We start from the raw sequence: 23,189 nt of genomic DNA on the forward strand, positions 1-23,189 counted from the left end.
TCCAGACAGACTCCACTTTGCCCTCACCTTGTCTGGGGAAGGTGGCTTTGAGAGAGAGGCTAAAGTGGGGATKTTATGGTAATACCTTGTTTATGCTTATCTTATGCTTTATATATCCTGTCAGATGCCTTGTGTTCACTCCCAGCCACCTCTGATCTCCCCATCCTTTTCTCTCGAGCTCTGTGCTCGTGCATGCCAGAGATATCTGATTTGAGAAGTGTAGCCTGTTTGTGGATGGAGGCTTTTCCATTTACTTATTTAAGAACCTCAGATGTGCCCCAGAGATGCCATAACACAAGTGACATCAGTGCACTGGGGACTCTCCTAGGTCCCGAAGCAGAGCAGACCTCTGCCCCCAGTCAGTTTTTAGGCAGTTTCCCGGACGTGTTTTAGCCTGGCAGTTCCGTTTGCAGAAGGCCCTGCAGTTGGGGACCGAGTTGGGGCCGTGCCGAGGGCTCGGAGCTGCCAGAGCGGCGCGTGGCTCCCGATGGTGGAGATGCTCCAGGCAGCTGTGTGGGCTGTAGCCTCCCTGCCCATGCGTGCGAGACCATGCCCAGGAGCAGCCCTTCCTTGGGGATGCTGCAGCACAAACCTCTGCTATCCAGCATGGAGAACGTGGGGAAGAGGAGAGGAAGCTTCTGCCTAAAGCCGTGGGACAGGATCCAGCCGCCCCCTCGCAGCCCTGGGACCTTCTCCCGTGGGATAGGTGGCTGATACCCATTGCTGTTCAGGACCTGCAGGGAGGGATCCGCGACGTCCCTTCTCCTCCATGGTCCCGGAACGGAGCCATGGACATTGATGCTCCTGTACCAGCTTGAGAACCTCTAGGCTCATGGGGAGCAGCTCGTGGTAGATGCCCCAGCTCTCAGGATGCCGCTGTCCTCACGGGCAGGTTCTTTAGCTGCCTTTTCCTGTGCTTTCTGGAAGGTACCGTGCAGGCCGGGTGCAGATTGGTACTTTGGGGGTTTCTGTGTCGTTGTTCMTGGAGCACCTCGGAGCACGTGTTGGCCACACAGTGTTTTAAAGCGTCTGTGGCTTGCTTCTGTCCTCCCTGAGAAGGGCAAAGCCATCGACACTGACAGGCTCAGAGCTTGTTTTATATAAAAGGACTTGATAAATATGTCATCCTGTAACCCCTCTACGTCATGCCCTCTGCAATGAGCTTGCCTGCACTGACAGCAATGTTTTGAAGGCTCAGTTTGCTCCATAACTGCTCCAAACTTGCACATTTTAAGCTTAACTACCCACCCTCTGTGCACACATATGTGCAGATTTGCAGACCCCCAAGGATTTTATATGTGGGATAGAGACTAAATCTTTCTTCTTGCTTGTGCTGTGCTGAGGAAAGGAAGGAGGGATGGGATGGGACCCAGCCAGATTGTCTCATATATTCTGGGGTCACGCTGCCTTTGATTTATACTTGTCCTCTCTGATTTATTTTTGGCTCTAGCAGCCCCTTAGTGGTGACTTCAGCCGCTGGAAATAGATAGAGGGAAGGAGGCGGCTCCGGCCRCTCTCGCCTGCCCTGCCTGTTCCCGGCCTTGAGCGGGACGGGAGGACATGGGACCGGTTCCGGCTCCCAAACCATCCAGGGAAGCCGTGGTGGCACCAAGTGTCTCTCCTGACAGCGAGACCCRCTCTGCTGCTATGAGTTTTGTGTCCAGTTAAGCATTTTTACCTTATTTATGCATTTATTTTATGAATTCAGCACACTTTGGCCCTAGTGTGCGGAGGCAGCTCAGCTCTTCCAGGCTGAGCCTTTCGCCAAGTCAAGTCCTGCTGCTTCCCATTCTATGGGGTCTGTAACTYGAACCGGACAGCTCAACTTCACCCCTTCCTGCTGAGGTAATTGCCAGAATAAGCAGCCAAATATTTTTGTGCAGATGACACTTACAGATTTTGACACGCGTGCCCTTGCTGTTTGCACTCGATGAGCTACGTGGTGTTTGTCCCTTGTTTTGGCATTTTGATAAGTGTGAGAGAGGTGAAATGGCTTTAAAAGCTTTTCTGCTGGCGCCTGCGGTTTTTTGCAGACCCAGTGGTACAGGCAGCGTGTGATAAATGGAAATAAGGCTGTTCCTGTAGAATTTGACACACTGATGTTGACTTGTCAGCTGCTGCAGGTCTACTGTGTCCAGTTGAGTGTGGCCAAACCTGAAGGAACTAAACTGAATTACCTCAGTTGGAGACTGCTCCTTTGCAACCAAGAGTGGTAATTATGTAGTACTGTAATTTACTTCTTTCTTAAGGGTAAAGTAAGAGTTTAACAAGGTTCATAGGCTAGACATTAACCTGCTTCTCCGTAAATTCGATGAACTTATTTGAGTACCAGAGCTGTAGACTGATTTTTAGAGAAAATATGCAGGTTCCCCAAGAAGTATTAGGCCCTTCATCCCCTTCAATTAGTTGTCCCTTCAGCCTCCCATAAGAATTGACTGCAGGGTACATAGAAATGGTTTATGACAAACTGCCCTATCTTGGCTGAGTCCTTGTTGCCAAATTGCCAGTGCCTCTCCTGAGGCCAGGGGACTTTTGCACTGCCAGCTTCTGGTTTCTTAGAGCTAGTAAGGGCCTCTCTGTTGGTGGAGTTCATCAGAACAGAAATGTGCCACAGAAATGAAGAGCTTCATCAGAATCAGGCTTGGTTGGTAACGTGCMCTCTGGTTGATACCCTCAGTGGATTGGCCCAATGTAGATGTTGTATCCACTTAGCACAAGCCTAAGTTCTGCTGAATTTCACTGCTAGTTCTTCAGGTGAGAGGAAGACAAAACAGGGCTGCAGTTGCAGATGTGATAAAACCGTGCCTTTCCCCGAGGCGTTTTTTTCCCAGTTGCCTTGATASTGKTTTTTTTTCTATCCAAATTTTGTTATTTACTCCAGAGGCTCCTGGGTTTTTGTCTGCTATTGAAGTCTTCATTATCCTCCTTGTAGTCCTCTTCCTCAACAAGAAGCTCTGTTTCGAAGAGACAGGTGGTCTCCAATGTCTGGAGGAAGAATCGAGACAAAAACACTATGAAGAAGAGTCTAGAGATCACAAGGATCTTGGTAAGTATCACAGTATTGCACCTGCTCTGATGTACAGCATCTCCTTGAGGCTTTGATTACTGCACAGATAAAGCTGTTTGTTGGCTTATTTGTGAGGAAAACAGTAGGGTTTTGGATAGACTGTAGCAGCCTCCAAAACTGGATCAAATAGATATGCAAGTTGTTACCAGGCTCCCATTCTCTTGGTGGTTTGGAGCAATTTCTTGAGAAATGGGGGGCAACACTAGGAGAAGGCTCATTCGCATAATATACAGAGAAAGAGAGCGAGGAGTATTTTGTTAACCCAGCAAACAGCAAAATGTGAGTAATTCTGAGTAATGGCACTGCATTTCTGAAGGATATCTCTGTCTGTGTTCTCTTGCAGTAGCTGTTACCTTCCCTTTCATGTCTTAGTTGTGCTCTGGAGACATTATTCTTGGGTAAACCCAGCAGTCCTCAAGTCAAAAGAACAGTGAGAAAGTCTATTAGGGAATTTTCTTGTGCCCCAAAAATACTGTTTTAATGCCTGCCAGCCCTCAAAAATACATGATTACATCTATTTTGCTAATGGAGGTAAGTGAGAATTTGGTAATTTCATCATATATTTATTTGTAAATATGCATTTCATAAGTATAATCAAATAATCAACCAAGTAGCAGCCTCAGAAGCATCCCAATAAAAAGGTCTGCTTCTTTTTAGTGATTCAATTGTAAAACTAATTGTAAAAGGGGACAGTAACAAAGCCTGGACCTCCAGGTGGTTTTCTCAGGCCTGTTTTGCCTTGTCCACCAAGCTCAGCATGGACGTTGGGAAGTTCATGATTCAGCCATACTCCAAGAACCCAGGATTTAGGAATGAGCAAAGGGTGGGATGCTCTGTGCCATAGGCGGTCAGTCAAACTGAATTTCTTGCTGAATGCTTTAGTGAGCCACGACCAGGCTGATGGCACTAACAAGTTGAAAAAGAGATTTTTCTCTCCCTCTTAAAAGTCCTAAATTAAATATTTCTAAGCAAAGATTTATTTTTTTCACTAAGTTTCCTTCATCAATATTATCTTTAAGCCTTCCTTCCCTTCTCTGTCCCTCCCATGAAGTAGTATAGGGCTGTGGCTTTTATTTCAGTTTTTAAGATGACACATCTCCCAGGGATGTGTGGGCGTTGACATTCTATGGAGCTGTCACAGGCTATCATGTAAACATGTATTTGCAGTGCCTTTTAAAATGTGAATTATTAATAAACAGAACGGCTTGCTTTTTTTTTTTTTTTTTTTTTTTCCTTCCAAATTTTGAAGGACAAAAAAAAAAAAAAGCAAAACCAAAAAGCACTTCCCAGCTGACACACTCAATGGCAATTTTCATTTCAGAGTAAATCTTATGTGTCTGAGTAATAAACCTTTGAAAACATGAGTTTATAATGGCAACACGAATTCAACTTTAACTACAGCTGTGCCGCACAAGCAAAATACCAAACACGTTAATGAGGTGCTAAATCTGATGCAGTAGAGGAATGTGTTGTAATCATTAATTAAAATGGAGATTTAAAGCTGGAGACTTCTTCCGCTTATACAAGATCAGATTGGCGAGTTGGYGCTATTTAAAAATATCAAGCCTCTATATTTAGGTTGGATTTTGCCATAGCTTTTTGACGCTTGTAAGGCCAATATAGAATGCGTGTGTAGGAAATGCCAGTGCTTGTAGAGGACAGTAGCATGAGAGAGTAGATGACGTGCTATATTTACCCTGTCTTTCCACTGCAAATACAGAAACCTGCAGCCTGAATTGTGGCTGGAAAGTCAGAAGAGAGAGTTTTCAAGCTAACAGTTGCAGCTTATGGTGGTACCTCCCTGTTTGATGACCATAATTGCCCCATGAAGCTGCCCTCTATCTTGAAAAGCAAGAATTTTGTTTCCTAGTTCAGAATCTGGCTTTTGCTGTGTAGAAAAGAGTAAGGTCTCCACGGAATGTAACATATTTGATAAAGTTCACTGGTCTCAGCTTCTTCTCCTGTGCTGTTTATTGCGAGGAGGTCCTTATCCYACAGTAGGATAAACCTGAATTTGCAACAGCATATATAAATTAAGACTGTGGTCTGAGAAGTTCTGTTTGGTTTTGATGCATGAACTGTTTGTCTTTTTCCCTTGGATCTAGCTCAGCATTAACTTCCATCCCAGTAAAGAGAGAGGTGGTGTAAGAACACAGGTAATTCTGTCTGCTTTGTACTTTGCAGGTGCCCAAGGTGGCATTCAGAAAGTGCACTGTAAAGTGTCAGGTATCTGTTCATAATTTGTTATCTTTACCTTATGATATACAGTCTGACCTCAGAATGGGTGAAATGGCAGAGCAAAATAGAAGTTTCTATTATCATGACTCTAGGATACATTTGGTCATTTTGTTCCTAATTTATAGTTGCATAGTTTGTGTCCTTATGAAAGGAAAACAATAAGGGAAAAGATCTTGTGAAAATGAAGAATTAATTAAGAACCTTTCAGGAGACTCCGGGACAAAGCCTCCTAATTACTRGGACACAATGGATAATGTTTCTGATACTCGGGGTTTCCATGGTTCGTGTTCTCGACTGCCTCATTGACCTTAGTGATGAGCCCATGTCTTGAGTTTGGATCTGCTGCTGCTGGTTGCATCTGACTCAGCTGCAGGAATCCATTCACTGCAAGGACAAGAGCTCATCTGGACATAGTCAGCCTTAGAGTATTTAGGGTAAACTTGGACTGCAAAGCTTGATAGGCTGGTGAATACTTTCCCAAGAGCAGGGTAGCACAGAGTTAGTTCACTTTGTACATCTCAAGCTTGGTTATGCTTGCAGCATGTGCACGAGAGAAGTGACAGCAGCAAGGAAGAGTCCTTAGGTGACTGGAACAACCTGGAGTCTGGATTAGCTCGTGTGCCCGTTGTTTTAGACAAAGATTGAACACCACGTTTTCCTCTTGGAGAAACCTCTTCAAACCATTGAAGTGGTTTCTCACAGAGTGGGTGAACTTTCAGGTGGCCAAGGAGGGGAATTTTCCCTCGAATCATCTGCGAGTGCAAAGAATGAGGGTCCTCCCTTGGAGGCGTGACATGTCGCTGGGTCTCATGTGAGACCCCTTTGGTGTCTGTTCCTCTAGTGTGATTTTCACGATTAAAAGGTGATAATAGGGTTCTTACTGCGGGTATTTATAGTTTTGCTGAGCCCTTTGTTTCAAAAAGTTAATGTCTGAAATGAACTTATTTGCTTACATGTGATAACACTGGGCAAACTCTTGTGTAAAGAGCCCTGTCTAACCATGTGCTTCAGTGCTGTGATTCAGAGAAGAAAACCACCCACTTAGTTCTCTACCTATATTGTTTTTCCTTTGGGCCTTAAGTCATACCATTATAAAACAAAAAAGAAAAGTGATTTTCTGACTCTACTTGATACGAAAGGATTTCAGTTSTACCTTGCCTTGAACATTTACCGTGATAATAAGCATGTACTCCTCATACATGAAATCACCTTAAACATTGTGAGATTTGAAGAATCATTTTTCCATTTCTTTCTTCTGTCTGATCAACCTTGAGAGTGCTTTTAGTTCATGTTCTCAAGCTGTTCTACACAACCACTGTTCTAGCCTCCARGGTTAGCAGTGTACTTAAAATAAATAAATGGGGATGCACTTCTTACATAAGCCACTCATCCCTTGTAGCTGAGGCTCTAAGGAAAGCATCAACACCTACAAAATTCAACAAAGCCATGAATGTTAGTGGCATTGTCTGGATGTTGCCCTTGCTTTCAGTGCAGCCTTCTCGGCCCAGCCAGACACTGGGAACCTGTTTGCAGGGTGTAAGACCATCATATGATAGAAGGAGGATTAGTTTGGGGTTTGTTCATKCACAAGGTAGAGGAAAGACAGGGAATGTGAGTCCAGTGTGACAAGATGGTAAACTGCCTTTCTCTGACAGCATGGTAAGTCAGAACGACAGGAATGTGCTYTTCTGAGGGTAAACAGGTGTGGTTATTTGTGAGTTTTTTTGTGTATATGTGGTCTTTTCTAACACTGACACCAGGTATCCTGTAGTATTGGGCTTTGTCGTCCTTAGGTGCAGATTGAAAGGGAGTCGGGGTTTTCTATGTAGCTCAGGGGCAGGTAGCTCAGCCAGCGTGTTAGACTCCCTGAGTGGTCCATGGAGGGAGTGAGATCAACTCCTGAAATGGAAGTTTCCAAGTGCCAAATAAAGCTGTTCTTCTAAATTATCYCCTCTTTCCATTGCTTTTATTGAGGCTTTTAGTAAAAGTGATTCATGGATACGAGATCATGTGAATGTTGCTGTTGATGCCCGCCCAAGAAAGTCTAGTTAAAAACAAGAAAGAATGAATTAAATGAAAGATTAGAGCAGCTATGGGAACAGTTGCTGGACCAGTTTTATGGCTCTCAATGCTTTTTAAACCATTTGAAAGTAGGCCTAGCTTTACCAGTGACCCCTCGTCGCCTAGCATGACCAGCTGAGCTACTGGTTGACCTTGCAGAAGTGRAAGGATCTGGGAAGTATGGACTTACTTGTGCGTATAGACAAAGATAGCGAAGGTATCCAGGTCTAGCCACATCATTACCACAAAGGATAACAAGGAGAGGTGGTTTCTTTCATTTGACGCTGAGGACTGTGATTCCCAAACTACACACTCTGCACCACTTGCTGATAGTCCACACAGAGCGATTTGTGCAGACTCCGTCACGGAGCATGTGGAGGAGGAAGGAATAAAACAGTAACTGGATGACTCCTCGAAATGTTTCTAAAATAACTTCATTGTGTTAAGCAGCTACATGTGCTCTCCCACTGGTAATTTCCATGCGAGTAATTGCTCTGGTTGACCCTGGCTCGCGTGGTTCCTGCAGAAGGGCTGGTGTGACCGCAAGAGTGGGACCTCACACTACTGGGGCTGCTCCATGAGAACAGCTTGACAGCACCGGTGGGTGGGTTCGAGGTGTTTCTGGTGTTTCTCCAGCCTTTTGCACTTGTGATTTCCTTTTGGCTCCTCTGTCTTCATGCAAGCCAATGAATGGCAGCAGCTCAGTTACAGAATGTGCTGTAATTTCTGACTGCAGGTTTTTACATTCATTCCCCTAATCCAATAATTACAGATGTTTTTCGCTCCTCTGCATTCAGGGAACTCAGTTGTCGCTACTAATACTACTTTGCTAATACCCCAACCATCTGTGAGGTTCTCTCTGCCCTCTTTGTAACCCTCAGTTTGAGAAATGCAAATATAAATAGTAAAAGTTATTCATTGGTGGTTCTTTGTGCTCTCGCTCAGCACAGAGCAGTGGTTTTGTGAGCCTGTTGTGGCATGTGGCTGTTTAAATGCCAAGGACCTTATTTTGATTTGGAGGACTTCACTGGCTTCAGCGGAGTGGCTCTGGAGCTAGAGTCATGCCGAGACAGAACTGAGCTCTCCGATACATCCAAGTTGGATATTATGGTCAAGGAAGGAGTTTCCATTTCTCCTTCCTAAAAATTCACTCAATGTGGGAACGGAAAGAGGCAGCAGCATCTGTGCATGAAGCCACTGGTTCCCATTTTTGCAAGCTCTGGATGTATGTGAAGGAAGCAGACTTCCAAATTCAAGACCTCTTACAATCTACATAAAGGGGAAGGTGCCCCCGGTCAATCCCCATCAGTGTTACAGCTCTATTGCTGGGGCAGTTTCTGAGCATAGCAACATATTTGGATGCTGGACTTGAAACACTTTTTTTCCAGCCTAAATTTTTCACAATTCCTATATGTTGTGGACAGAYTTGGATGGGTTTTTTTTTGGAAGAGTCTCAACTGATTTGACCAAATAATATCACTTGCACATAATAACTTCTSTTGCTGTCCCTTTCTGCTTCTGCCAGCTTGCCTGAGACTGTGGGGATCCGTAATTAATTGGTGCAGTTTTTGTAGCAAAAGGAGAGTGTGCAACAAAGGACTGGGAAGAACAGAGAAAACAGCATGGGGTTAAATACCCTGACCACAACCATTTCTGTCATTCGGAAATCAGTTTTCACAACTAATTTGGCACAGCATCAGGAATCGAGAGCTGCCTGCAAAGACATGAGGGAATTAGGGAAGAAGGAACAAGGCTGCAGGCTCCCCTGTGCACACACAGCCCCGGGAAGCTGGGGGTCTATTTGCTGTTTGATCCGATCTTGGTTTTTACTTCACCCTTCCAGGGGATACAGGATCAGTGCTTGGCACCAGTGGATTTATAACCCTTCAGTTTGTAACCATGAACATTTTCCAGTGATATATATATATATATATATATATGCTTTATTGACATAAACTGTTAGGTCTTCCTCTATTTCCCTGGGAGTTTTTGGATCACCAGCTGCAAACTATTATGACAAAGCACATGATCACTTGGAAAGTGCCTCTCTGTTCCTTTCTTTTTGTTGTTTTTAATTCAGCTGTGTAAGTATCATTTTTATAGCATGTAGGCCAAAAAAAGTACCAACACGTTCTGTATTTTTGTTTTGTTTTACCTTAGGGAAAGTGGGTCAGCAGCGAAGCTTGCAGATGACGTGAACCTTGAGCGCCCTCGGTGAACTTGTCAGATAACGTGGTCACAAGAGCCTCAGATTAGCAGAACAGCTTCGAGTGCTCAGTGTATTTTAACTGGAAATGCAGTTTCATCGTAGCAGTCCATGCTTGGCATTTGCAGTGAGAATGGAAGAGCTTTATTAGTGTCTTGTTAAACATGACTCTGGCAGCCGCAGGAGGAGCAGGGAGCTGAGGGCGTTCCCAGGATTAGGGGAGAGAATTCCTTGGCCCAGTGCTCCCACTGCCCACCTTCCCTGGAGCCTCTTTTGCTTCTCTCTTCTACACACGAGCTAAGTGGACTCAAGACTGAAGAGCAAATCAAGCTTAAGGTGATTTTTTCATTAGCTTAGAAAAAGCTCATAATCATCATAGCCTTCCAAGCCCTTCTTTCCTCATTTCATGAACTTGCCTTTGCAGTGACCCTTGATGATCTAGGTGCCAGCTTGAACTCGGGCTTTTCTCTTAGGCTGAGCCAGGCTTTATGGAATGTCTGCAGTTCAGCATTTCCTAGGTGCTCYTACAAATACAGCTCCTGTGCWTGGATCGGCTTTCTTCTAGGTGGGCRTGAAAGATTGGGTGCTGTCTTCATGATATCAGGAGATAAAGGTAAATAATTGCCAGTGGTTTAATTAAAATTTGAGACATGTGGAAGGYAGGAATCAACCTCTCCTGGTTGTGTGTTATGTCTAAAAGGTAGCCCAGTACCAGTTGAGTTTTTATTGTAGGATACTGAATTTGGCAGACTTCCCAAGCTGCTAGTAAAGCTTTTTGGTAATTTTTCTTTTTTTTAAATGGTGGCAAGGGTGCATCTTTCTAAAATGGTGAGATGCAAAGGTGTCTTCTGATCATCAGACGTTTGGGAGCTCCCTGCATTTCTGTGCTGGATAGTACGTTTCCAAGCATGGAGGTGAGGGTGGAATTTTACTCATTTAGTGTTTCAGTTGGTATATGCCTGAACACTGTTTTCAGCCTTCAGTCTACAAGACTTAGAGGGCCTGGAAGTAGTTTGGSACATATTAGGGGACTGAAAATTGGAATTTCATGCATATGCCTGAAAAAGGGAAATCTCTGTAGGGACACACATTTAATGGCAATTTTTTAGGGACCTGCCTATCAATAAGATTCAGACATTTTGCTAATATTTTAAAACCGTGTCTTTTTGTAGTTCTTGAAAGTTTACTCATTATCTTTTTTTTTTTTTTTTTTTTTTATGCTGTGCTGTAATAATTGCACCTCTCATTGGGAACGCTACTCAAGGAATAATGATTCTATAAAGAAAAGGGAGTATGGATTGTAGCTGGCATATAGTAAAGGTTATGATGGTTTCTGTGAGAGGCCTAACATTGATCCTTTTAGCTATCTGATTTTTCCAAGGGAAGAAAAACCAACTCTGAGTTAAGTTATTCTGTTTGAAAATTCTTGTGGTTAGTTTTAGAAGATGAAATTTGAAGTGGATACACTAAATTGTTTTTGTTTCTCTCTCTCTCTCTTTTTTGGATGAATGCTTTTAAAAGAAATGGATTTTTCTTTCCCACACATTTCAAATGCTCTCTCAGTTCTTTTTTTCCCCCCTAATGCAAGCTGAAATTGTTAAAGTATTTAGAAGTAAAAATCTGTAGTGCTGAAAAGGCTGTGTTGTGAAGTGTATCAGAAACACCCCGTTAAAACAGTGCCTGCTAATTAAGGGAGAGAGCTCTTGGGAAGYGGCAAGCCTTTAACACGGATCGACCTTCCTCGACCCTCTCAGAGTTTGTTAAAAAATGTTGCCCGCCTAAACTTGTCTGCAGCTTGTTACACATTTTACCCATCTGCTGCACGACCAGAATTAAGCAATTTGCAGCGTGATTGAACTCCAGGTGTTCAGCGTATCCCTGACTGTAGCATCTTGAGTAGAAAAGACCACAGGAGCAAAGGCTTGGCCCMGTTGGGCACTGTGCAAGTTCTGTTGCTCCTGCTGGTGGAAGTTGGGTGATCGGGTCAGGTGTTGGGCAGATAGACTGATGAAAAGATTCAGATTCTTGTGGGGATGTAAGCCTCAATGTCTGCCTGTTGCCTGCCTGCTTAAATCAAAACATTTGCTTTGGACCTCCAGCTTTGATCTAGCTTTAAACCAAATTTCTCAGGTCTTGGTTAGAATYGTGAATGTGCATATGTGTCATTTTTGCCCCAGTACTGATAGCAGCATATTCAGGATCTTCACGTGATGCATGAAAGATGGCAGTTCAGCTCTCATCTTACTGAGATGACTTAGGTGATCACATTCTAGACCTACAGGTGATTTTAAATCACTGCATTAAATCTGTGCCAAAACTGGAATCTCACTTTGAAAAACCCTCCCAGCCTTTGTGGTGAGGACAACAACCTCCTGATGATGGGAAGTGTTGTGCTGCCCTGTGGTATTCGCCTGAGCCTTCAGGCAGCACCTGCAGGAGCTGGGCRCAGTTCTGTTGAACCAGAAGAGCATTGCTGTGAAATCTAACAACCAAACAAGCTGATGATTCCCTATGAAAAAGGTCAGAACCCCATGTTCTGTTTCTTGGGTTCTTTTTTGTTTTCTTTTTGATCATGCTTCTTTTTTGTGCCCGTATGTTATGTTTACATTGGTTAGCTATCACTCCTGCATGCTTGCACCCCTGCAAGCATCACTGCTGTCATAATCTTTGCTACTGAGGTGGAGGTAGAAGGTTAAGAGGTTCTATTTTCATCAGAGCTCCAAGATCCCATTGCTGTTGCCTGTTTATAAGTGAGAGGTGAAAAATGCATCCTGTATCCAGTACCTCCCCCAAATTACCCCTTTCCATGCCTGGGTGAATCTTACTGTCCAAATTATCATCTCCTCCCAGTGACTTTTATGGTGCTGGGGACTTAGCAGTAGCAAACGTGCACTGTCCTGAAACTTTGGCGGGTATAATAAGCTTAGGTCTGCGAGAAAATAACCAAATTACACAAAGCAGAGAGGCTTGGACAAGGGCAGAGCTGGAAAGAGGCAGGTCAGTGAAGGGAACAGCTCACCTGGGAGGTTGTGCTGTGACATGGTTCTTTGCCAAAGATTTAATGCATTGCAGGGGACGTTACCCAGGTCCTTGGGCTGAGCCAGCAGCCAGTGGTTGACAGATGGAGACTGGAACAACATGTGCCCTGAGCCAGAAAGGTTTGTAACAGTCATCAGCATTTAAAATGGCTTTAATCACCTAAATTCATGTATTGCCTTTGTTAGGATTGTAATTTTAAATACTTATTGGAGCTGATAATGACCTTCTTGACTGTGTCTGCAGAAGACACAGTAACAAGGTCAATGTTGCTGAGCAAAATTATGCAGCACAGGTGGTTCCAAAGGGAGAGACCTTCTGGTCTCATCTGGTCTGCTGCTCCTCCGCCCCCCAAAGGTGAGATCTCCTTGGTTATGCTCACTTAAATATCCAAAACAGGGAGAGTTTCACTCCATTTCTCTGGAAACTGTTTCACAAGGTAATAGACATTGCTACTGAGGTTATTTTCTTGCCACTCGTACTGTATTTTTCCTTTTATAGTTTAATTACTCCTGGCTAAGCTTTTGTCTTTGTGCTAAACGGTTGTTTCTAGGGGAGCGAAACATCAACATTGAAGAAACCTCTAAATTCAGCAAGACACAGATTAACCCTAGTATTAACTATTTTTGTTTCTTTTAAGTTGCCTTTTAGCCCCAGATCTGTAGATATTTAATTCTTTCCTTCAAAAAGCGTCATTCTATTTTAGTTTTTTTCCTCCATCTGTAAGTTCATCAAAGAAATTCTGATCTCATTGGGGAAGAGATAACGTGGGAAGGCATATACTAGATAAAAATTAATTTTCTGTGAGTTATGAAAACAAGAAGACCTGTGTTCTTATTTAGGATTAGATGAGATTTTTAAAAAAGCAAGATATGATCAGTCCGTCTCCATCCCCAACTTTAGAAAAGTCTCATGTCACAGCTTCTCAGTCCCAAAGGTGAATACTTATTATTCTACAAATATGTGATTACTCCAGATATAAAACTACTTTAATAACAATTAAAATGTACTAATTATTATAATTACCTTATTATTAAGAAGTGCTGTAAAGATCTGGGTTATGTTTACTTTCATAGGAATTTATTCCATCCACTGAGGGATATAACAAATGTATGGACATCATACAACATTTGCTACCTCTCCTGTTTCCAGTAATCTCCTCTCTCTAATATTCTGCCTTCTATGTTTTGTTCACTCTGTGAAGAGAAGAATAAGTTTGAGTCATGTTACTCTGTAGACAGAGATGGCTTCTTTAGCTGTTTTTTTGTAGTGTGACTTTAGAGATAATTGTCTGCCATGGGCTCATTCTGCAAACTTCAGGACTGTCACTTTAATCAAGCTAAACCTAATTCTCTCCGTACTCCCTGCACCTGGTTGTGATAACAATAGGGATGTGGTGGAAGTTGGACCAAGAAGCTCTTTTGCTTTTTGGCCAYGGGTTGTTTTGTATTTTGCTTGACAGCTGTAACCAGAAGGTGTGTGCTTTGAAGAGGTACTTGTGCTCAGATGCTCTATGTTTACATTTTTACTTAAGGTGATAGCAAGTGAATGAAAGCTTGCTGGAGTTTTGCTAGAATATGTATAGAATTTGTCCATCATTTCAGGATTTCTAACGGAATTCTTAAATGGATAGATTTTTTTTTTTCTTTTTTCCATTTCTTCTCTCTGATTTGAACATCTTYGGTACATTATGTGTTGATAGTGTTGATGGACAAGTAATTTACAGTGATCTCCTATGATGCTTATTCTATAGCTTCCTGAGTTGTAAGTGACATGCTGGCACAACTGAGCAACTGATCATCAGATCCCGGCATGGTGTTCAACATGGCTTCTGAGGCGGCCCAAAATTTCCTTCAGCCGCTGTCTTCTTGGATCTCTCAAATATATGAAGCCATCCAACAAGCAGGAGACTCTCTGTCTGCGTCACTGCTGAGCCTGAGYGGAGCGGGTCGTAAGTCAGAGGGTGAGAAGAAGAGCCAGGACTTGGAGGATAATGGAGGAGTTGATGAGCTTTACTCTGAGGACTCAGAAGATGAAAGCCACCTGGACTTGTGGGACGAGGAGTACTTGCATCCTGGAGTAGATGGTCACGTTCCACTCACAGGTCCAGGTTCTGCTCCTCAAGGTCTCCCTTGTGGCTCCGACGTGGCTCTGCAGAGGCCAAAACGGATTAGAGATGCCACGGGCTCAACAGAGCAGCGTGATGAAAGCCCCAGGCCTTTGGCAGCCAGTGAATCGCACTGGACTAGTGAAGATGTCCAGCCGCTTGACGAGCTGCCTACCATTGCAGAGGAAGGTCTGCCCCGCGTGAGGACGAGGGACCAGCAGCCCAGCATCGGCACGAGTGCCTCCTTAAACCATGATAACGGCAAGGCAAGCTTGGCAGGTAAGCAGCTAGCAAGGGTTATCCAGGCCTCCCTTAGGGATTAATTTGATTTAGTTGCTAATCTGCTTATTTTGTCATCTGTTTCTCACAGCTAAAGAAAAACCCCAAGAAAAACCCCAAAGAAAAATCCAACCCTTCCCCGTTGTGTTTCTGATTCTCCTCTCTTTTCTGAGACTAATCTCACTGAAATAAATGGAAACCTCCGGGGTGGAACAGCACGTGTTTAAAAGGCAATCAGGCCCTGTTGCTGTAGCAAAGAGTAGTTTGTTCTCCCCATGTTTTGCTTCAGGTATCGGGACCCTTCAAAGGGGATATTTAGCCTTAAGCTTTTGCTTGGAGAACCATCTGCCTTTGCGTCATTGCTATTAAAGATATATATAATCTCAAACCTTGTTTCTTTGTGCCAAGAATCTCAAGATGTTACTGTGCCATGTGCTGTGAAATGCTGYACTAAAAAGCTAGCCGTATCTCATGATTTTATGGATGAAAGGTTCCCAAATTGCTTTCTTCTCCTCCCACCTCCCCCACAGCGTTTCAAATTAGTCTGAAGAGGACGGTAGGCAGGAGACTGGGAAGGAGAACCAATTTTGATTTTAGTTTCAAATAATTTAACTGCGATTCAGGATCACTAAGTGGCACGGGCGGCTTCTCAGGCACTTGTGTTGGGCTCGGTCTCAGCCACCTGACTCCTGCTCAGCAGATATTATTGTAAGTGTGGCTTGAGGATCCTCAGGTCCCAGAGGGACTGGTGAAGGCGCATGTCCCAAGAGCATGATGCAGGACAGCAGCAAGCGCCAACTGATCCCATCTTTGGGTTGTTGTGGGTTAAAGCCCCTCTTCAACTACAAAGTTGTTTCTGCAAAGGAGGAAGGAGAGGGGGTCTAGATATGAAGCTGGTAAAAAGCTTGATGCTCCCTAAAGATCTGCAGAGCTTGGTTTCAATATCTGCATTATTTTGTTGAAATAAGAGGTAGATGCTCTTGAAAATATTTACTTTAAATTGACAAAGAGTTTTTCATCGCTTTTGGTTTCTGGAGAAGTCCTGTTTACCTAGCCTTGCTGTGCAGCCAGCAGAAAATCAGCCTGTTTGGCTTTGCATTTAATAGGAATAGCAGACCGAGGGGTATAAACCTTGCGGGTGTTCCATGATGAGTGTTAAAATTAGCTCCTTTTTTTATTGCTGTTCCTCTCATCGTTACGGCCAGGCAAATAATTGGGAAGAGCTTTGGGACAGGCTGTTTCCCAAACTGGGGCTGTTCATGCCATATCCCAAATGAAAAAGTGGATTCTCAGGTTAAGCACCCCAGAGCTGTATCTGTTAGAGTGTAGAGCCCAGCCTTTCACCTTCCTGATTTCTTCACCTTTTGATATTCCCAGACCCCTTCCCAATGCCCTGCTTGACTGGTATCTTGATGCCAGCATCAGTGCACAGGCCCTGAGGCAGAGCTGAGGGGCTAGATTAGCTGTGTGTGTATGGATCCAGTCCACARTGCGCACGTGGACTTGATGGAGCTGAATATCCATCCACGTTGCTGCTTGGCTCTCTTATTATCTGTTTTACTTGGCTCTAGCCTGTCTGGAGGCACCATGGGCCAACAGGCTGCACCTGCAGAGCTTCCCACACTGACATCACTGGTGCCAGGAGCTTCCTGCTTCCACACCAGGATCTGTAGAGGCCTTTTTTACACCAGAGGGAATGTCATTCCAAATGCTTCTCCATGATCTTTTGTCTTTTTCTCTCTGCAATGCACTGTGCAGAGGGCCATCCAGTACTCTCAAGACTTGATAGTCATGAAGTTGCCTGCTCGAGGGTCTGAGGGCTGGAACACGACTCCTTTTGCTCAGAACTAAGTTGTGTAATACAGGGAAAAAGGACTGAACTGTGCTTTGAAAACACCTTCCATGAGAACGTTGATGTGGAAGAACAGATTTTGCTCTTGTAAGTGCTTCTCTTCCAAAACACGTGTGCTCTTTCATTTTCACTCCTGTAGATTCTTCCTCTAAAATGAGGAATATGAACTGTTCTGATGATAACCTAGACACATAGAGAGGTTGTAATACCCTGACAGCCTAAAATTTCAATCACGGATAAAAATGATCCAGAGAAGGTATTTGAGGTATCCCTATATCTGTTAGCTTTGTTACCTAACCCTAAGTGACAGTGTAAGGGAGCATATGGGCTTGCTGACATTCAGCAAAGGTGCTCGGTAGCATCAATAATAGCTTTAAACTTTTCCTTCCCCTTTGCTTTTGGCATTTTTCCCCCCATTTCTGCAAAATACACGTTTCCTGTTTATATTCTTTTCAGAACATTGCATCTTGACTTTATTTCACTTAATGTACTGTATTTCTCTCCAYAATAGAATATTTTAAAGCTAAATTTGCACAAAACAGTAGCAATGCTGATTGCTTTTTGTTGCCATGGAAATATTTCTGGGCACTTACTGAAGACCTGGTTGCCAATAGTAATGTAACAGAGAAAATAGACATGCTTCATTTAGCAACCACTGGTGATTAAAGAGCCTCAGAAACCTGTTACAAGGTCATTCCAATATATGGTTTATTGGGTTTAGGGGGAGGGGAAAAGACCCGAATGAGAAGCTCCTTTTTAAAAAAAAAAAAAAAAGGCAAAAAAAGAGGAAAAGAAAGGCACAAAACCCAGTTGCCATCCCCTGTTCTTCAACTTAGAGCATGCTTCTAAGATGAAAGAAATTAGAATTGTAGTTATAAAACATTATTATCACTTTTCCACTTTATCGGATATGTTTTTTGATCACAATTTTGCCTCTTAGGAAATGTTTCCTCCCTCCCAGGGTACATTGTCTGAGAGCCCAAAGCAGCACATATGTGTCTGAAAAACACAATTTTTTTTTTTGAATAGGAATCTAATAAGGTGTTTGAGCAATGAAATCTTTGGGTTAAGTCAAATGCCTGTCGGGTGGTGCAGGGCTTGTTAATCAGGACGCAGGTTTGGCTGCTGATGAGACTTAGTCAGTACTTAAAAGATGCAAGTCAAACTGTGCCAAGTTTTCAAACAAATGCAGGAAAAGTTCCTTACCTCAGATGCTTTTGGTCCACGGTTGAGAAGTGAGGAGAYAGTTGAGCAGCAGATATTGCAAGGCTGCCTGGATGGTCTGAGGGGGAAGAGGCCTCTTCATYCATGCAGTCTCCTCTCATTATTTGCAAATCGTATCATTGCACATTTTGCAATTGCAGAGGAACTTGCTCCTGCAGCTTCTTTGAGACTCTCCTTCATCATCTCATCTCAATGTTACTGAAAGAGCAAGTCTTCTGCCCTAGCAGGAATGGAGAGAAAGGAGCCTTTGCCCTCCCCAGTGGCCAAGAYGCTTCTAATCAGGTGGCTGGTGATGGCCACTGAGAGTATGGCTGCCAGACCTACAATTGGCTCAAAAATTGGGAAAACAAAGAAACAAACAAACAAAAAACCCACGAAAACCAGTGGCACCACAGGCCACTTGTAAAAATAATGTGCTGTCAGCGAAGGGGAAGTCTGGTCAGGGTGCCTGTTTCCAGGCCCACGTCCTTTGCAAGTAAAAAGCCAAAGTGACCATTGAGTAGACACAGGAAAGGTGTGGAGACAGGGGAAAGCAGAGCTGCAGCCTTGGGCTCAGGAGTACTTTTGTGCAGCATGTTTGTGATTGAAGAGTCTCTTGAGCGGCCTGACTGTGTTTTCAATGCAGTTTCAGATGAGATTTTTCAATTAAACATCAATGCTAGCCAGAGATTGCRTTTTGATCACCCTAAAATAATTTTTAGACCTTGGAATCCCGGGCAGTTTGACATCCTGATAGGAGTCTTGCCTGGGTGACTAGTCATCCTCACTGCATGTGCAAGAGGAGGCACGTGGAGGCTCTGCGAGTGCTTAAAACCAGTAAGTGCTGTTGCATTTACTTGCTTTGGCCTCCAGCTTAAGAGGGGTCATTGAATTTTGCCAATAATTGCTGTAATAGAGGGAATTATTCTTTCTGCTGWATGGGAGCACTCCTGACCTCAGGAAATGATCATTTATACAGCCAGGAATCCTTYGGCCAGAAGCGAGTTTTCATTAGCTCCTGCAAACCACTGCAACGAAATGCCCGTGTAATAAAAAGACATCGTGTATGTGATAAATCCCATTGCTGCTTGAACTTGAGACGAAAATAAACAGAGGGCCCGTTTCTACTTAAAGATCTGAAGTGCTGGTGACTTTTATCACCGATGTGGTTATGGAGCCCGACGATGCTCCAGGGAGGACGTGTGTTTGGGAGCCCTGCAAGGACCCCGTGCTCGTTGGCTGGGGTGTTTGAAGAGGCTGCACGGAGTCAGCAGCACCGCTAGGACCGAGTGCGGGAGAGCCATGAAAGGCCGTGGAGAAAAGCAGCTTCACGGGATGTGTTCGTGGCTGCCCGGGCAGGAGGAAGCGCTGACGTGCCTGGATGTGCAGCTGGGCTCCGAAGGGTGCGGGAAGGGCCTGCAGCTCCCTGGATGGAAGCCCAGGCGCGAGTCTGCTCCCAGCACTGCTCTTTTCCTGGGAAATTTCACTGGAATGGGCTTGTGCGCACGCTTTTGTCCTTGCAAATGTGGCACCGTATGTCTGTCTRTTTTTTTTTTTTCCATTTAAAATACTGTCTTTTCCAAGTTTCGTGTTATAAGGAATTAAGCAGCAGTGAGAGCAGGTGATGGCCCCGGSTGGAGGGTGTGCTGCGGGTTGTCACCTTTGCAGCTGGGGGAGTGATGGCAAGGAGTGGGTCAGGACAGAAGTTGTCAAAGGCGATACCTTTAAGAGAGCTTCCCCTCCACCTCCACTGGGAAATAATGTGATTTTACACACGGGGTCTTCACAAGCCCCAGGTGGATTCATTTCCTTGTCTGGCCAGCAAAGCCCAGCTATCTYGGGCCTGAGCAAGGACGTTCTGCTCAGGAGTGTCTGTCTGTCACGTGGGCTTGCCATCTAGAATGTTGCATAAGCCAAAGGGAGGAAATCTAGAGAAAGATTTATTTAAGAGGCAGAAATGGATGTTACTATTCAGCAGAGTAGCAGAACAAACTGCGTGTGTGAGCGTGTGTGTGTTTGTGCCTGTATTTTCTGCTCCACTTTTGCTAAGTGGCATCCTCTTCCCACCTCCCATATGGCAGTTGCGACTCTGTCTTCCTCTGGGAAGACTGCTGAGGACTCGAGAGGCTTCATTTACCAATAAACAGCCTCTTGGCAGCAGCTGGGAAGTGCTGCATCCCTCCTAGAAACCTCCTCCTCACCTTCCCTCTCCTACTACTGCGAGGCAGGTGTGAATGATCTCACTGCAGCGTGGTGGAGCTCGCATGCRCTTGTACTCGCAGCATCCGCTGCAGACCCAGAGCACAGTGTTTGTGTGCTGGGACAAACTGGTTTCCTTTGGTCTTTTTCATCTTTGCAGTTCCTCTGCAGATGCTCTTTGCAGGATTCTGAAGCAGTTCCTTCACAGAATCACAGAATATTTAAGGTTGGAAGGGACCTCTASAGATCATCTAGTCCAACCTTCCTGCTCAAGCAGGCACACCTASAGCATGTGGCACAGGGCGGCATCCAGGCGGGTTTTGAAGACCTCCAGAGTAGGAGACTCCACAACCTCCCTGGGCAGCCTGTTCCACTGCTCTGTCACCCTAACAGTAAAGAAGTTGCTCCTCACCTGGAGACGGAACTTCTTGTGTTTCAGCTTGTGGCCATTACCCCTTGTCCTGTCACTGGCCACCAGTGAGAACAGCTTGTCCCCTTCCTCCCTGCATTCTCCCTTCCTGAACTTATACATATTAATCATATCCCCTCTGAGCCTTCTCTTCTCCAGAGGAAACAGGCCCAGCTCACTCAGCCTCTCTTCATACGACAGATGTTCCATTCCCTTAATCATCCTGGTTGCCCTTCTCTGGACCCTCTCCAGAAGCTCCACGTCCCTCCTATACTGGGGTGCCCAGAACTGCACRCAGTACTCCAGATTCAGATTGAGTTAGGGAGATGGTATTGATGCCCATTTGCAGTCTGATGATGGATGATTTGGAGAGATTGCATCCCAAAGCAGTCCGCAGCAGGTCCCATCTCAGGGTTGTGTAGAGAGCTCCTGTTCTCATGAGCTCCGCATTCCCTGGCATCCAGCCCATGTCTTGAGCGCTCGGCATCGAGATGTGAGCTACGTAAGTGATGTAGCCCTAAAACCCCTGACCCCGAGGATGCATTTTTGTAGCTGTCAGTAGCTGATCTTGCCTCTGAAACAGGTTGTCACTTGCTCCAGTGACAGAGTTGCACTCCTTTCCCTGCCAGACCTATCCGATGTGCCGCCACAAGGAGAAATGCATCCACTCATTGCCCTGGCTGGCAGTCAACTCCCTACTACTCTTTAATCGTATAAGTCGGCCACACAATTGTTAGAAGTGGAAGAAGGGAGGGCAGCGTTGCCTGTCTTGATGGCAGAGCGGTCCTGGCTGCGTGTGCACCTTGCTGCACCGCAGCCTTCCTTGCTGCTGCCCAAGCCTGTGATTTTCCAAGCGCTCCTTGGAAAYGCTCTGGCGCGGGGAGGCTGTGCCGAATCCGCCCCGCAGCAGCGAACAGAAAGTTCCAATTAGGAAAATCAGTGGGAATATAAATATGTGTCTCGTTGCAAGGCGGTAGTTATCCGCAGCAGCCCCAAACAAATCCCTCTGCGAGGGAGTCGAGTCCCACCCTGCTAATGGGCGCACAAAGGCGCGTGGGTGCGGAGCCCGTGGTTAGGGCAGCGGGCGCTGCGCCTGGGCTGTAATCAGCGCCACAGGGGAGCTGCGCTTTAGCAGAGCAGGAGTGCGTGTCCCGGGCAGCTTCCTTTGCCAGCTTGAATCCTGCTGGGAGCAGGGCATTGTCCAGGAGAAGGTAGTGCCACTCCAGGGAACCTTCTTTATATAGGAGCAGGGATAGAGAGTTGAGCAGTGAAGCTGGATGAACTTGGGGAAGGAGAGTTTGCAGAGGGACCTGCTTGTGTTAGGAGGAGAGATGAGYAGCTGGACCAAGAAGGGGAATAAAAGTGATGGCTGATGGGGGAACCTGAAGGAACTCAACCCATCGAGGTATAAAGTCTACCGGAAAGCAGCGTGATGGAAATAACACCTATGAAGTGGAAGTTGCTTTTCATGGGGAGGAAGGACAGCGCGGCGAATGGTGGCCGTGGGCATCCAGCCATCTCTGCAGGTTTGTAGTCCCTGAGCATCTACACCAGCACCCCAGTGCACGGAGGGCGACTCTGGTGCCCTGCTGAGCGCCCAGTATAGACACCGTATCTGCTGCCACAAGCTGCTCTTCTGCCCGTGCAGCTGCACAGTTTCTTCAAGCAACCCAACCTAACCCGGCAAAAGGCTGTGGGCTGTTTCACGGCTGTAACTGTGTCCACACCAGGGATTTTCCTGGTTTAGCAGTGTCTCCTACAGTGTAATCTCTTCTCTTCMCCTTCCCTGCCTACCTTGAGGCTCTGCTAATGTAACCCATGGGCATAAATGATGCCTGACTCATGCCTAATCCACATGCAAAATGTAAAGTAGGTGATGGGGAAAATCGGAGAGGATTCTGCTTCTGCAGAAGTTATTGGCTGTCATCTCCTTTAGAAGAACCATAGGTAGCAAAGGGAGAGCCAATTTGAATCTGAATCCCATGTGCCTATTTTTAAAATCCAAATTCACAAGTAGGAAAAAAAAAMCCAACAGGAAAAGATGTTAATTTTCATGCTGTTTCCTGTGGGCAGTTCCTTATATGTTTGCACAGCAGCCTGCTGACTTGAAGTTTATTTCTCTAGGTGGGTAGCTTGCATTTTGTTCCTTTGTTATAAAAAGGAGGCGTTTTGGGCGTCAGTTTGTATCTGCAAATAGTTTTGAGCATAAAAACCCTGGGCACTTTCTTTCCTAGTGAAACCCATAGGTGAGGGAGTTAGGTGACCTTGGGCTTTTTGCTGGTCCAGGTGCTTGGTAGCAAGTGGGGGAAGATGATTCCAGGTTGGAGACCCTGTGCAAAGCAGAGCTGCAGCTACACTGGAGCAGCCCCAGCTGCATCTYCTTAAATTCCCTTCATAAAATGCTCCTCCTTTCCGAGGAGCTTTGGTTATACAATCACCTACATTTTCCTGTGTGTGTGTGGAATACTTCTGCTTCCCTCAAAGCCTGATCATCCTCCCATTGGAACCAGTGAAGGTTTTGAGGAAGTCACT

The 23,189-nt window shown here is 45.1% G+C and overlaps 1 protein-coding gene across 4 annotated transcripts in view; it reads left to right on the forward strand.

The window, feature by feature from the left end:
- Nucleotides 1-23,189, forward strand: part of SYT16 (synaptotagmin 16) — a 90,715-nt gene that overhangs the window by 40,384 nt on the left and 27,142 nt on the right. The window contains exons 2-5 of one of the 4 annotated variants that reach the window (XM_026053778.1): nt 2,115-2,212; nt 2,933-3,046; nt 3,411-3,598; nt 14,362-14,994. In XM_026053778.1, the coding sequence (XP_025909563.1) occupies nt 14,421-14,994 (574 nt within the window). In that variant the 5' untranslated portion in view covers nt 2,115-2,212; nt 2,933-3,046; nt 3,411-3,598; nt 14,362-14,420. Of the gene's footprint in view, nt 1-2,114; nt 2,213-2,881; nt 3,047-3,410; nt 3,599-9,837; nt 9,909-12,686; nt 12,731-14,361; nt 14,995-23,189 lie in introns of those variants that run through there. The other 3 variants (XM_026053777.1, XM_026053780.1, XM_026053779.1) reach the window with 3 other exon arrangements.

The sequence above is a fragment of the Nothoprocta perdicaria genome, unplaced genomic scaffold (assembly GCF_003342845.1).
Source record: "Nothoprocta perdicaria isolate Ctin4 unplaced genomic scaffold, notPer1 scaffold_118, whole genome shotgun sequence".
NCBI lineage: Eukaryota > Metazoa > Chordata > Aves > Tinamiformes > Tinamidae > Nothoprocta > Nothoprocta perdicaria.